The sequence below is a fragment of the Engystomops pustulosus genome, chromosome 4 (genome assembly GCF_040894005.1).
Source record: "Engystomops pustulosus chromosome 4, aEngPut4.maternal, whole genome shotgun sequence".
Lineage (NCBI taxonomy): Eukaryota > Metazoa > Chordata > Amphibia > Anura > Leptodactylidae > Engystomops > Engystomops pustulosus.
In genome coordinates, this window is record NC_092414.1 from 71,988,884 (window position 1) to 72,004,350 (window position 15,467).

At 38.3% G+C, this 15,467-nt stretch overlaps 1 protein-coding gene across 7 annotated transcripts in view; it reads left to right on the plus strand.

The window, feature by feature from the left end:
- The window catches only part of LOC140126600 (ovoinhibitor-like), a 35,531-nt gene extending 22,414 nt beyond the window's left edge, over positions 1-13,117 (plus strand). For 5 of the 7 annotated variants that reach the window (XM_072146225.1, XM_072146223.1, XM_072146224.1 and 2 more), the window contains 5 exons: positions 4,189-4,307; positions 4,796-4,841; positions 7,648-7,766; positions 8,421-8,466; positions 12,966-13,117. In XM_072146225.1, coding sequence (XP_072002326.1) covers positions 4,189-4,307; positions 4,796-4,841; positions 7,648-7,766; positions 8,421-8,466; positions 12,966-12,968 — 333 coding nt within the window. In that variant the 3' untranslated portion in view covers positions 12,969-13,117. The remainder of the gene's footprint in view (positions 1-4,188; positions 4,308-4,795; positions 4,842-7,647; positions 7,767-8,420; positions 8,467-12,965) is intronic. The other 2 variants (XM_072146227.1, XM_072146226.1) reach the window with 2 other exon arrangements.
- The last annotated feature ends 2,350 nt before the right edge of the window (positions 13,118-15,467 follow it).

Genomic DNA, 15,467 nt, shown 5'->3' on the forward strand with positions numbered 1-15,467 from the left:
GACAGTTCATAGAGACGCAGAGTCTGACCTGTATTTGGAAGTTCAGTTTTGGAGTCTTTATTTCCAGGTATATTTACAGGCCCAACATGTACAGGCTAATAACGAACAAAAAACAGAATACAAAACAAAAGACATGCCCGTCTGGGCCAGGCCCCTTCTAGACAAAGTGGGGCTCTGGGCAAAACTAAAAGTGGAGCCCTAAAATAAAACTATTTTATGACCAGTCACACTCAGTAAGAGGATCCCTTTAGTATGGTACAACCAACTGTAATATGGGTGAATTTTATAGGAGATAGATAGATGATAGGGAGATTGAAGGGTAGCACGGTGGCTCAGTGTTTAGCACTACAGCCTTGCAGCCCTGGTCAGCATCTGCAAAGAGCTTGTATGTTCTCTAGGTGTTTGTGTGGGTTTCCTCCCACACTCCAAAACGTACTGGTATGATGCTTCGATTGTGAGCCCCATTGGGGATAGGGATTGATCTTATTAAACTCTGTGCAGCGCTGCGTAATCTGTGTGCGCTATATAAATAAAGGAATTATTCATTTTAATTATTATGATAGAAGATAAATATGCAGAACTATAAAGTAGATTATATATACAATAGATAGATTGATTGAAAAATAGATAGAGAAAAGGTGAGATATCTAAATGGTCAGATTATATGAGATAGATAACTAGACAGATAGTTATATAGACAGGAGATAGATGATAAGCATCTTCACCCAGGAATTCAACCAATGGGTATTTACCCTTTCACTGCCAGGCATTTCTGTATATTTTGTTATTGGCCAGAGCAATTTTTACAATTTTGACATTTACAAATGAAATTACAGCAAAAAGAATTAAAGCAGACCACATATTTTCTGAAAGTAGACACTTGCCCCATTTTCAAAATTGCATTAAAGAGTTTATAGACATAGGTGCCTTCATGCAATTTTGATTCAAACTGAAACATTTTATAAAAAATACTCAAAAAAAAATGTGCTCCAAACAAGGAAAATATTTACCTTCACATCTCCTAAATGTAATAAATGGACATGTCTAGAGTTCAAAAAATACCTCATTTTGATATGTTCACATGAATAAATCATAATATCACTAAAGCTGAAATAACTAAATATCTGCTTTTTAGCTAGAAATTTTAAGACAGTCACAACCTGCTAAACAGATTAACCCCTTCCCGCCGCAGCCCTTTTTCGATTTTGCGTTTTCATTCTTCACTCCCCACATTCAAAAATCTGTAACTTTTTTATTTTTCCATGTACAGAGCTGTGTGATGGCTTATTTTCTGCGTAACAAATTACACTTCAAAATGGTAGTATTTAATATTTCATGCCATGTACCGGGAAGCGGGAAAAAAATTCCAAATGCAGTAAAATTGTTAAAAAAACTCATTTGTGCCGTATTCTTGTAGGCTTGGATTTTACGGATTTCACTGTGCACCCCAAATGACATGTCTACTTTATTCGTGGGGTCGGTACGATTACGGGGATACCAAATTTGTATAGGTTTTATAATGTTTTCATACATTTAAAAAAATTAAAACCTCCTGTACAAAATTTTTTTGGGGAATTTTGCCATCTTCTGGGGCTAATAACTTTTTCATACTTTGGTGTATGGAGCTGTGGGTGGTGTCGTGTTTTGTGGATTTTGATGACGTTTACAATGTTATCATTTTTAGGACTGTACGACCTTTTGATCACTTTTTATAGAATTTTTAAAAATGTTTTAAATGGCAAAAAAGTGCCATTTTCCACTTTGGGCGCGATTTTCCGTTACGGGGTTAAATGCAGTGAAAAACCGTTATCATATTTTGATAGATCGGGCATTTTCGGACGCGGCAATACCTAATGTGTTTATGATTTTTACTGTTTATTTATATTTATATCAATTCTAGGGAAAGCGGGCTGATTTGAATTTTTAGGTTTTTTTATTATAATTTTTTTATTTTAACTTTTTTTTTATTTTTACTATTTTTCAGACTCCCTAGGGTACTTTAACCCTAGGTTGTCTGATCGATCCTATCATATACTGCCATACTACAGTATGGCAGTATATGGGGATTTTACTACTCATACATTACCATGTGCTGACAGCACATGGTAATGAATGGGTTAAGCCGAAGTAGCTTCATGAGACCCGAAGTTACCATGGCGACGGATCGGCGCTCCCCGATGACGTCACGGGGAGTGACGATCCACGGAAAGATGGCGGCGCATGCGCGCCGCCGTCTTTTTAAAACCGCCGGCACCTTTGGCGGCGGCGATCAGCGGTAAAACACCCGCGATCGGTGCCGGCACCGATCGCGGGTGTTACCGGTAAGCCTTTGCTGCAATATGCAGCAAAGACTTACCGGCTATGGAGAGGGCTCGGCCCGCGAGCCCTCTCCATGTACCGGGACCCGACATGTGACGTACTATTACGTCACATGTCGGTAAGGGGTTAAAAAGTAAAGCATCTGTAAAACCTATATAATTTTGAAAGCAGACAACCAGGCGATGCATTTGGCAATTAACGTTTGACCACCCTCATGTACTTTTGTGACAAACACAAACTATAACACAAAAAGTGCATTGAAAATGCTTTGATAACGTACGGTTTTACATAAAACTCACATCAAAGTGGAGGTTTACGCACAAATAGAGATTTAAAAATAATAACACAAATTGAGCAGATTTATATATACCACAATACACAACATCAAGAATTTACACTCCCAAAAATGCTAAAAGAAAAACTGTGACATATTTAGTTGCTATCCACAAATGTGTTTAAAAATATATAAGCACAAAATAAAAAGCTCCTATTCTGTCAATATCTATTTTTTCCTGAAATCACCATGTAAACAAGAATAACTTTTAAATTCATACACACTACCACCTTCATGCAACTTTGCAGCAAATGGCAATAAAAAGCAAAAATTGCATGAAAATTCTAAATTTTCCTCTAAAATATGTACAAATCCAGAACACTGTGTATAGAGAATATACTTTCCTAAACCAGTAAGATGTGAGGAGATCATACATACCCCCATGTGTATATTCACCAAAATATGCAGCAAAGGAAATGTTAAATCTATGGGGGACACCAAACTATTTTTGAGCTTCACACAGATCTATCATTGTTTGCTCCCTTACACAGTGGTAACCCAAATAAATAACTATATATCCATAAACTTAGCTAATGAGATAGCAAAAGTCACTTTTAGATGTGCCATTTTATTAGCAGCACAATAACAGAACCCTCCGCACTTCGTAAGAATGAGTGAGAAAGTCATAACATAGGTGTAAATAATGGAGGATGCTGGGAAATACAATTAAAGGGGACCTACCACCACGATTCTACCTATAAAGGTAGAACGGGTGGTAGGTGGATAAATGGGACGTAAGGATAGCCCTTTTTGGGCTAATCCTTACGTCCCAGCTATCCTTTTGTAAACTTTAATCAGTTGATATGCTAATTTATTTAAGCGGCTACTGGGGCGTGGAGTAGCCGGACATGAGGCTACTAGTCGCGGCTACTCCACGCCCCAGTAGCCTTGTTCCTCCGCCTACCGGGTAATCTTTGGCGCACAGCTCCTCGTAGCTGCGCGCCCTCGTGTGAATATCCTGCGTTCTGCGCATGCGCAGGACGCAGGCCTACGGGTGCACAACCGTAACTCCGAGGCTGGCGCTACTGCGCATGCGCAGACGCCGGGTGCTCGGACGAGGGCGCGCAGCTACGAGGTGCTGCGCGCCGAAGATTACATGGTAGGCGGAGGAACAAGGCTAATGGGGCGTGGAGTAGCCGCGACTAGTAGCCTCATGTCCGGCTACTCCACGCCCCAGTAGCCGCTTAAATAAATTAGCATATCAACTGATTAAAGTTTACAAAAGGATAGCTGGGACGTAAGGATTAGCCCAAAAAGGGCTATCCTTACGTCCCATTTATCCACCTACCACCCGTTCTACCTTTATAGGTAGAATCGTGGTGGTAGGTCCCCTTTAACTCCTCTGTGCTCGCCTGTCTGTGGTCGCCTTAATAGTGCAACAGATATATCATCCCTTATTGGCCAATATATTATACTATTATATCATTTGATGTATTAAGTTTAAAAATCCCATTATTGTTAGTAATTTCGAATAAAAAAAGTGCTGCCTAGAAATTGAATATTTTACTTTTCACTAATTTTCTCTTGTGTATCAGTCACATGAAGATGGTTGCCAAGGATATGGAGATATATGTACTACAGATTATTCGCCAGTCTGTGGATCTGATGCTGTTACCTATGCCAACAAATGTAGTTTCTGCTACGCTAAGAAAAGGTTTGTGCTTTAGATGTTTAATAGATAAAATCACATTAATGCTGCTCGGCCTGTTACTACATTAAAAAGAACAATGAAACTGTCAAGATGTAAAGTTTTCTAAATTAAAATAAAATCTACCCAAGTGCTGAAAGTGTATAAAAACTAAATAGAAATTAATAACTGGTTGCTGAGAGCACACCTCCCGAGTCTTAATAAATTATATGGTCTGTAAAGGATTACATAACATACATAAGAAAATGCAAACAAATTGAATAAGATAGACAACACTAATAAAATTGTCTAATTGAACCAAAAGGGCCTCTGCTCCTCTGGAGAAGTGTATTCATTATGTGATATAATCTATTCTTATACAGGACTTGTTTACTTAAATAGTGTATACAGTTTCCAGGTTAATTTATAGAGTGTTCATATAAGAAGCACTTACAGCAGCAAAATAAACAATATTTAATATTTATAATAAGATATTTTAATGTTTTCAATTGCAGGAACGCTGACCTGGTCTTTGTATCTGACGGCAAATGCAAGGAAAAGGTTATTATTTTCTTGAGTATTTTTAACTATAATATCTATCTTAGCACTAATTAAGTATTAGGTTATCACTGGCAGTAGCATGACAAGACTCCAATGGGCTCTGGGTCCCCATATACCTAAACTCTGACCATTGTCCCCATCCTGCACATATTTAAGAATAAACATATACCATATATATGCTATACAAATAAATACACACACATGCTGTACATTATTCATACATGCATCATACTGCACACATTCTGTATAGGCCACAAGCACCTACACATAAATACAGGCACTAAATATAATACAAATATACAAATAGTGACTATAATAGACACATGAAAATCACTTACTGTTGAAATCATTCACATCTGCTTCCTTCACTGTTGGTGCTAGCCTGCTTTGTCCTGATTTTCGATCTGGTGGAATCCTCACAGGTGACAATTCTTCCCCATTAACCCATAAATGACATGTTATTTACCCAGCCCTTGAGTTACAGGCTAAGCCCTTTCCATACAAGTTAAGTGTTGGCTTCATATTGCTCCTTACACCAAAGTAGGGTTCCACCGATACCACAATTATGAGTGCGATATGATACCTGAAAAAGTATATTGATATTCAATACTGATACAATACTTTTTGTGAAAAGAGAATAATCTGAATCCAAAATGAAAACAATTTGCACAACTTCCTGAAGTAATTTTTCCACCAACAGAACTATTTGAGGGATTTTTTTTGTGTCATGAGCTGTAATTTTCCTTGATAACATTCAGGAGTTTATGTGATTTTTTAAAACATTTTTGAACATTTATTTTGGAAACATGGTGACCAAAACACAGGATTTATACCAAATTTGTCATGGACTTTTCTTGGCACTCACTAAATGAGTTAAAGGGGTATTCCAGGAATATGAGCTTCAACTTTTTTATGCTAGACATACTAGGGGATGGCTATATAGGGGGTTTGGCTGGCTATATAGGGGGCTGGCTGGATGGATTTATAATATTGGCTGGCTGGGGGCATGGACTGGCCATATACTAGGGGGCATGGGCTGGCTATATACTAGGGGGCATGGGCTGGCCGGCTACATACTGGGGTCAGGAAGCCGGCTAGCTTTATACTTGGAGGGCATGGGCTAGCTGGATATATACTGGGGGGCAGGAGGCTGGCTAGCTATATACTGTAACGCAAGAACAAGAAAAAAGAAGGTACAGAGGGCGGCGCCTCGGGTAATATCGTCTGGGTATTGATGGATAATAGACACATAAAATGTGCTCACCTTGTGAAATCCTTGGTGGTATGCATAGATGACCCGACCTGGGGTTCAGTATAAATTCTAGAGTAAATCCAGAGGTATGACACTAGTATCATGGAGAAAAGTACCTAGTCGCTCCCAGTGCTCAGAATGGACCAATAGCCGTGAAGGCCACCAGTATTGTATACAGAGAGTGTGGGAAAAAAAAAGAGTATGAGCACTAAAAAGGGCGCCAATAAGATACTCCACAGGATCAAAAATTGTGTCTAGGATATTAAATTTATTGTTAAAATAAGCCAATATTACAAAAAAGAACTAAAACAAAAGTGATTAAGATAACGGACAAGTCCTATGACGCGTTTCGGGTGCTTGGACACTTTTTCAAATATGGACAAGTAATTAAAATAACAATTGACAAGATTTATATACATTCATAAAAGATACCTGATGTCTGTAGGATGGTTTAATTGTTGTACATGCCAGCTAAGTGGATTGTGGCGCGAAGCAAGCGACACTTCCGGTTTCGCGGTTTGCGCATGCGCACAAGAGATTTTCGGGCGCCTGATGTCACATGGAGCATCATGTGATGCGCCATTTAGCGTCATCACGTGATACATTAGTGCTCATACTCTTTTTTTTTCCCACACTCTCTGTCTAGCTATATACTGGGGGTCAGGAGGCTGGCTAGCCATATATTGGGGGCAGGAGGCTGGCTAGCTATATACTGAGGTGCAGGAAGCTGGATTGCTATATACAGGGGGGCACAAGGCTGGCTAGCTACATACTGGGGGGCACGGGCTTGCACAAATGCATTTCCCACCTTCAGCCTATACTCGAGTCAGTAGGGTTACCTCGGCTCATAGTTGGGCCGGCTTATACTCAGGTATATAAAGTAATTAAAATGTAACATTTCAAATCACCCCCTTTCCTTAGAACTGATATAAAACAAATGAAATAATAAACAACTTAGGTATCATCATGTCCCAAAATATTAAAAAAACGGATATTATCATGAAGAAAGGGGAGATTTAATTTGGACCCAACAGTGGAAGATGTAGAAACAGGGTCCAAAAGAAAATGGCGCAAATATATTTCTTTGCTAATTTTACCACGTATATAATTTTTTTCCAGCTTCCTAGTACACGGCATGGAATACTAAATACCATCACTAGGAAGTATGATTTGTAAAACAAGTCCTTATGATAATACACAGAAATATAAAAAAGTTATGGTGTTTTGAAAGGGCCGAGTGAAAAATGGAAGCACATAAAATGAAAGAGGTCTGTGTCCTTAAAGGGTTACTTTATCAAATAATGTTAAAAATTACACACTAATGTTGTGCACCACAAAATAAAAACAAAAAAAAAACTCCTCTGTGCTCGCCTGTGTGTGGTCGCCTTAATTGTGCAACAGATATATCATCCCTTATTGGCCAATATATTATGCTATAATATCATTTAATGCATTAAGTTTAAAAATCCCATTATTGTTAGTAATTTCGAATAAAAAAAGTGCTGCCTAGAAATTGAATATTTTACTTTTCACTCATTTTCTCTTGTGTATCAGTCACATGAAGATGGTTGCCAAGGATATGGAGATATATGTACTAGAGATTATTCGCCAGTCTGTGGATCTGATGCTGTTACCTATGCCAACAAATGTAGTTTCTGCTACGCTAAGAAAAGGTTTGTGCTTTAGATGTTTAACAGATAAAATCACATTAATGCTGCTCAGCCTGTTACTACATTAAAAAGAACAATGAAACTGTCAAGATGTAAAGTTTTCTAAATTAAAAAAAAGAAATTAATAACTGGTTGCTGAGAACACACCGCCCGAGTCTTAATAAATTATAAAGTCTGTAAAGTATTACATACCGTACATAAGGAAATGCAAAAACATTGAATAAGATACACAACACTAAATAAAATTGTCTAATTGAACCAAAAGGGCCTGTCCCCTTTTCTCCATACATTTCTGCCTAACTGTGTCATTACCTCAATAAAAGGAGGTATGGAGTCTGTTTAGTTACATAGGGGCAGATTTATCAAACTGTCTAAAAGTCAGAAACTTCTTAGTTGCCCATGTCAACCAATTACAGCTCTTAGCTTTCATTTTACCAGTGCTCATGAATATGATTGGTTGCCATGGGCAACTAAGAACATTCTGACTTTTAGAGAGCTTGATAAATCTGCCTCATAGTGTATACAGTTTTCAGGTAAATGTATAGAGTGTTCATATAACAAGCGCTTACAGCAGCAAAATAAATCAGTGCAGACCTAACAAAGTTTTAAACAATATTTATTGTTGATAATAAGATATATTAATGTTTTCAATTGCAGGAATGCTGACCTGATCTTTGTATCTGACGGCGAATGCAAGGAAAAGGTTACTATTTTTTTAATTATTTTTAATTACAGTATATATCTTAGGACTATTTAAAGAGGTATTCTCGTCTGGGCATTCACACACATATATATATATGTCCCTTAGAAAAAGACTGTGTCCTTGGATACCACCACTCCACCTTGGAGTGATTGAACAAAGAAACAAAAAGTTTTTGTATATGAAATGTCCGAGAGTTACTGCATATCCTACAGCCGTCTTGTGACAAGGATTGCTGAATGATGGTGGTCAGGCAAGGCTCAATATCGTATGTCTGACCCCCACTGCCAAGGACAAGGGTGGTGGTGCAAGGGACAACATGACCACATTTATGAAAAATTATCTTCATACAGGAACATTTTTTTAATAACATCCAATTAAAAAATTTTTTTACATATGGCAAATGAATTCAATTAAATGTGAATGTCCAGATGGGAACACACCTTTAAGTTTTGGGTATCACTGGCAGTAGCGCAACAAGACTCCAATGGGCTTTGGGTCCCCATTTACCTAAACCCTAACCACTGTCTCCATTATGCACATATTTGGGAATACACATATACAATATATAACCCCTACAAACTGTAGGGGTGCAGCTCACTGGTGAGAGCAAAGACAGTTCATAGAGACGCAGAGTCTGACTTGTATTTGGAAGTTGATTCAGTTTTGGAGTCTTTATTTCCAGGTATATTTACAGGCCCAACATGTACAGGCTAATAACGAACAAAAAACAGAATACAAAACAAAAGACATGCCCGTCTGGGCAGGGCCCCTTCTAGACAAAGTGGGGCTCTGGGCGAAACTAAAAGTGGAGCCCTAAAATAAAACTATTTTATGACCAGTCACAGACAGCAAGAGGATCCCTTTAGTATGGTACAACCAACTGTAATATGGGTGAATTTTATAGGAGATAGATAGATGATAGGGAGATTGAAGGGTAGCACGGTGGCAGTGGTTAGCACTACAGCCTTGCAGCCCTGGTCAGCATCTGCAAAGAGCTTGCATGTTTTCTAGGTGTTTGTGTGGGTTTCCTCCCACACTCCAAAACGTACTGGTATGGTGCTTCGATTGTGAGCCCCATTGGGGACAGGGATTGATCTGGTAAACTCTGTGCAGCGCTGCGTAATCTGTGTGCGCTATATAAATAAAGGAATTATTCATTATAATTATTATGATATAAGATAAATATGCAGAACTATAAAGTAGATTATATATACAATAGATAGATTGATTGAAAAATAGATAGAGAAAAAGTGAGATATCTAAATGGTCAGATTATATGAGATAGATAACTAGACAGATAGTTATATAGACAGGAGATAGATGATAAGCATCTTCACCCAGGAATTCAACCAATGGCTATTTACCCTTTCACTGCCAGGCATTTCTGTATATTTTGTTATTGGCCAGAACAATTTTTACAATTTTGACATTTACAAATAAAATTACAGCAAAAAGAATTAAAGCAGACCACATATTTTCTGAAAGCAGACACTTGCCCCATTTTCAAAATTGCATTAAAGAGTTTATAGACATAGGTGCCTTCATGCAATTTTGATTCAAACTGAAACATTTTATAAAAAATACTTAAAATTTGACTTTGGTTGCCAAAAATGTGCTCCAAACAAGGAAAATCTTTACCTTCACATCTCCTAAATGTAATAAATGGACAAGTCTAGAGTTCAAAAAATACCTTATTTTGATATGTTCACATGAATAAATCATAATATCACTAAAACTGAAATAACTAAATATCTGCTTTTTAGCTAGAAATTTTAAGACAGTCACAACCTGCTAAAACAGATTAAAAAGTAAAGGCATCTGTAAAACCTATATAATTTTGAAAGCAGACAACCAGGCGATGCATTTGGCAATTAACATTTGACCACCCTCATGTAACTTTGTGACAAACACAAACTATAACACAAAAAGTGCATTGAAAATGTTTTGATAACTTACGGTTTTACATAAAACTCACATCAAAGTGGAGGTTTACGCACAAATAGAGATTTAAAAATAATAACACAAAGTGAGCAGATTTATATATACCACAATACACAACATCAAGAATTTACACTCCCAAAAATGCTAAAAAAAAACTGTGACATATTTAGTTGCTATCCACAAGTGTGTTTAAAAATATATAAGCACAAAATAAAATGCTCCTATTTTGTCAATATCTATTTTTTCCTGAAATCACCATGTAAACAAGAATAACTTTTAAATTCATACACACTACCACCTTCATGCAACTTTGCAGCAAATGGCAATAAAATGCAAAAATTGCATGAAAATTCTAAATTTCCTCTAAAATATGTACAAATCCAGAACACTGTTTATAGAGAATATACTTTCCTAAATCAGTAAGATGTGAGGAGATCATACATACATACCCCCATGTGTATATTCACCAAAATATGCAGCAAAAGAAATGTTAAATCCATGGGGGACACCAAACTATTTTTGCAGAAAATTGCACTGATCCTCACACAGAACTATCATTGTTTGCTTCCTTACACAGTGGTAACCCAAATAAATAACTATATATCCATAAACTAAGCTAATGAGATAGCAAAAGTCACTTTTAGATGTGCGCCATTGTATTAGCCGCACAATAACAGAACCCTCCGCACTTCATAAGAATGAGTGAGAATGTCATAGCATAGGTGTAAATAATGGAGGATGGTGTGAAATAAAAACTTTATTCCATAACATGTGTGTGTTTTTGGTGTGACATATAACTTTATGGACATGTTCTGGGTCGCGGTGTTAATATGTAGCGGCATTAGGCGAAGAGGATCAAATGTTCACCGTTTCAGTCTATTTCCGCAAAAAGAAAAAGGAAATAAAAGGCAATAAGAGAGAAAGTGTGTTCTTAGATAGTTCTGGATAGGAGAGGGTTTAAAACATGACAATTTTTGCACTAACTAAACATTGAGGTTCCCTACCTCACCAAGTGCTGGCCTGCTGCCAGGCACCCCAAAAACTTACAGTATCAGTTCACTGCCACAGCTCCACAGGCCTTAGACGTAGCCTGTCTCTTCCCCAGGCGGGAGCCATTGTGGGAAGTCTGCACCAGGTACTTGTGCAGGACTTCCAGCTGGCTGCTAATTGAACTTAATCAGACAGACCCAACTTTCCTAGGTCTGCCATCTGTTAAGCTTTTCCTTAGGTAAAATACACCTTTCATGCCCAAAGTCTGCTTTAGTGGCAGCTACGGAGCCCGGGAGGAAGCAGCAGCTGCAGAAGAGACTTTGATGGTGCAGACAGACTGCACGCTCCAGCACAAAGCAGGTTACTGTGTATCCCCTAACACTTTCATTGCCTGGAAGAAAACAGCTGCTGCAGCATGTGCTGCATCAGGGACCCACCGCTGTCTGCAGGAAGCTCACAGCAGTTTTTTAAATGGTGACAGCTGTGGCGATTCCAATGTGAGGTTAACAAAGGCACAGTACAAAAAGGAAGGAGTAGATCCAGAGGGCCATTAGGATTAAAGGATTGGAATACTAAACATAGGTTAAGTATAAGTGTCTCTTAATATCCAATTGAAAAGGGCTCAGGCTTCAACAACATATTGGTGTCTTCATCAAGCAAGTAAACAGCGGTTAAAGGGATTCTCCGGTCATAGCAGTTAGGTTAGGCCCTATCTACTTGCTAATCAGTGGGGGTCTCACTGATGGGACGCCCACGGATCATGAGAACAGGGGTCTTTTGTACCTCTACTGTTCCCAAGGTGATTGGAGAATCCAGTAGTGCATGCACCAGCTGCTCCTTTCATCACTATGAAGCTGATGGAGATAAACGAGTTCGCCGCTCAGCTATCTCTGTCAGCACCATACAGATGAACAGCGCAGCCACCAGATGTGCGACTAGCTGCTATGATCATTTTGGGTGCAACGGGGTTACAATGGACCCCTGTTCTTGTGATCCATACGGTGCCCATCAGTGTTCTGCTGTTGGCAGAAGTGTCTTGCAGCATGTGAGAATGCTGTGGACATCAGAAATATTTGGTTGTTTGGACTGGGGCACTGGTAATGAAGGATTGTGGTTGGGTTTTGTGGTGCACACATACAAAGTACATCAAAAAATGTAGATAACTTGGATTAATGAAAAAAACCTGAGGAACTGATTGATTCTACTTTAAACTTGATGAAATGATTAAAACTGTATATGTATATAATGGTTATAAAAACCTCTTCTGCGTTATTCTTTTTACTACTGGATGAATGTGAGGGATATGGAGATAAATGTACTTTCAGTTACAGTCCAGTCTGCGGATCTGATAATTTTACCCATGGAAGCAAATGTATCTTTTGTGGTGCTAAGAGAATGTGAGTACTTCAGGGATCTAAATCAATAATAAAAACTTAAAAAGAAGTATAAACAGAAAAATGTAAATCAGGATAATAATAATAATTTTTCGTTTTTGAATGATGTGAATATCTATCTCAATATAATGTATTGAAAATTATGCTGAACCTTTCTTTTTTATTTATTTTCAGTAATGCTGGACTGAAGCTTGCATCTATAGGTGAATGTCCATAACAAATAATCTATGCAATATATATACATTGTTTGTTTTGTGAAAACTAAAACCCGCAATAAAAATAATATGGCATAACATGTCATCAATAAAATTTTAGCATTTAACAAACTTTTACGAATTTGATCATCGGAGGCTGATCGCTGCATCTTGGGTGACACAAAAACACCAAAACTACAATACTAAATATATTTCTTTTCACAAAAATGGAAAGACAGTTACAATATGTAAGGGATTAGGTCCGGGATCGTTGTCTCCAGGGGTAGACGGGCACAATTCATGAGCATACAAGTTCACTGTCCCCACTGTGCGATTTGGGTACAACTGACCTCAGCCAGTTTTAGTCGGCAGTATAACAAAATAGCAAAAATAAAGCCTAAGCCTCTCCGGCACTAACTATACATTGAGGTTCCCTACCTCACCAGGTGCTGACCTACAACCCAAAACTCGCAGTATCAGTTTCACTGTCACAGCTCCACAGGCCTTTGACATAGCCTGTCTCTTCCCCAGGGTGGAGCCATTGTGGGAGGTCTGTACCAGGTACTTGTGCAGGACTTCCAGCTGGATGCAAATTAAACTTTATCAGCCAGACTCAACTTTCCTAGGTCTGTCATCTGTTCAGCTTTTCCTTAAGCAAAATACACAAATTCATGCCCAAAATCTGCTTTAGTGGCAGCTACCCTTACTTGACTCCACTTCAGGGCAAAAACAGGAAGCTGTTAGTCCCTGCCCATTTTACTGCTGCAGAAGATTTCTGCCAAGTATCTTCACAACAGAAAATTCCATAATTCTGGAAAGAAAAGGGCAAGTAACACAATATGAGTATCATTTTGTTTGTTTTTAAATGGTGAAATTACTTTTTACTAGAATTAAGTGAATACATTTCAAAATGATTTAGTTTTGGCTGGTTTCTATCACTAATTTAAGACCCAATTTTGATTCACTGGGAGGGTAGAATTTTTCTTTGAAGATGCTAAAATATTTGAAAATAATCCACACATGTTGCATATAATCGTGTTCATTGCAAAATGAAATTATTTCATAAAATATGCATACTATGAAACCAGCCTATAACAGCCCTTTGTTAGCTGAACGGTGTAAGACATCTAGTTGACTCAGGACTCATAATAATTTTTTCACCATTATTATCATAAATAATAATGATCAGTGGCTGCAGCCAGATGATCAATGGTGTATACTGCTATTTCTGCCACACATATGTCTTCTTGATAACAGTTAACAAGTGCAGTGCTGCGGTATAAATTAGTTGTAGATTAACTGTTATCTAGTGGATAGTTTCCTTTAGATAAGGAACTATGCTTAAATGATGACGACATAAAATTTCACAATAAATTTGAGTGACTGGTAATTGGGGACACTGACATGAGATCATTTTATCTCTTATGTAATGCACTGCACTAGTTATGTAGTGCATGTAGTGCCTGGCCTAAGAGATATCTATCCCAGGCAGCCCTGGGGTCCTTCATTGGACCTTGGACCGCCATGCGACACCATCAGCAACCTGCAATCATTGCTGGCAGGTGCAGGAGGGAGCACGCTCCCTGTGCACCTGCTTAGACACTGCGGTCCATCTTAGACTTCTGTGTCTGGGGGGTTAAACACCCAGGATTCAAGGTTTTCTGATCCTTGGTGTTAGTGTTTGGCCAATAGGACGCAATGTCCTGCAAACTTCTTCCAGTGCAGCACCTTAGAAAGTACCCTTAATGAACACTGTAAAATGTTGATTATGGTTTAAGGATAAATGACAAATTAAAAACCAGTCATAGAAAAGATGTGTTCTCAAAAAAACATTCTATCAGAACAAATTAACAAACAAAATTACAAATTGATTCAGTTGTATTATTATGTGAGTTCAAGCTACTAGTAACTATCCACCTTCATCATATGTGCCAGGTTAATCACTGCCATTTGGTGTAAAACTTCATCTGCCTTGGCGAGAACAGCCACATTTTTAGGAGGAAATATTTTTAAGAAGGCTTGGTCCAAACAAGGGAACCTGTCCAAACAAGGGAACCAGTCAGCAGAAATTGACCTAGTAAACCACTACCAGTATGTTGCCAAGCAGCTGAACACCTTCCAGATCATGTTTCTTTCATGCCCCAGTTTGATGGCATTATCCAGATAATCAACATTGAAGTGAGATGTAATTGGATGCATAAAGTCAAGGAGGCAGAGATTTTAGCACCAAAGTCAAGCTTTCTCCGCCTAATAATAGTGATGACCCTTGGTGAAAGGGCAAATACAGCAGAGGAGGCATTTTATGACAGGGAGGGCTTGGCAGCGAGAACTAAAGTCTCTGGCTCCGACTTTATAAATCCGATTTACATCTCATTCCAAAGTTCATTTTCCAGATGATGCCACCACCATGGACCACAAAAGAGTTGTGATAAATAGAAAAACATCCAGTTTGCTCACCCAATCACCTGAGTTGTCCTCCTGG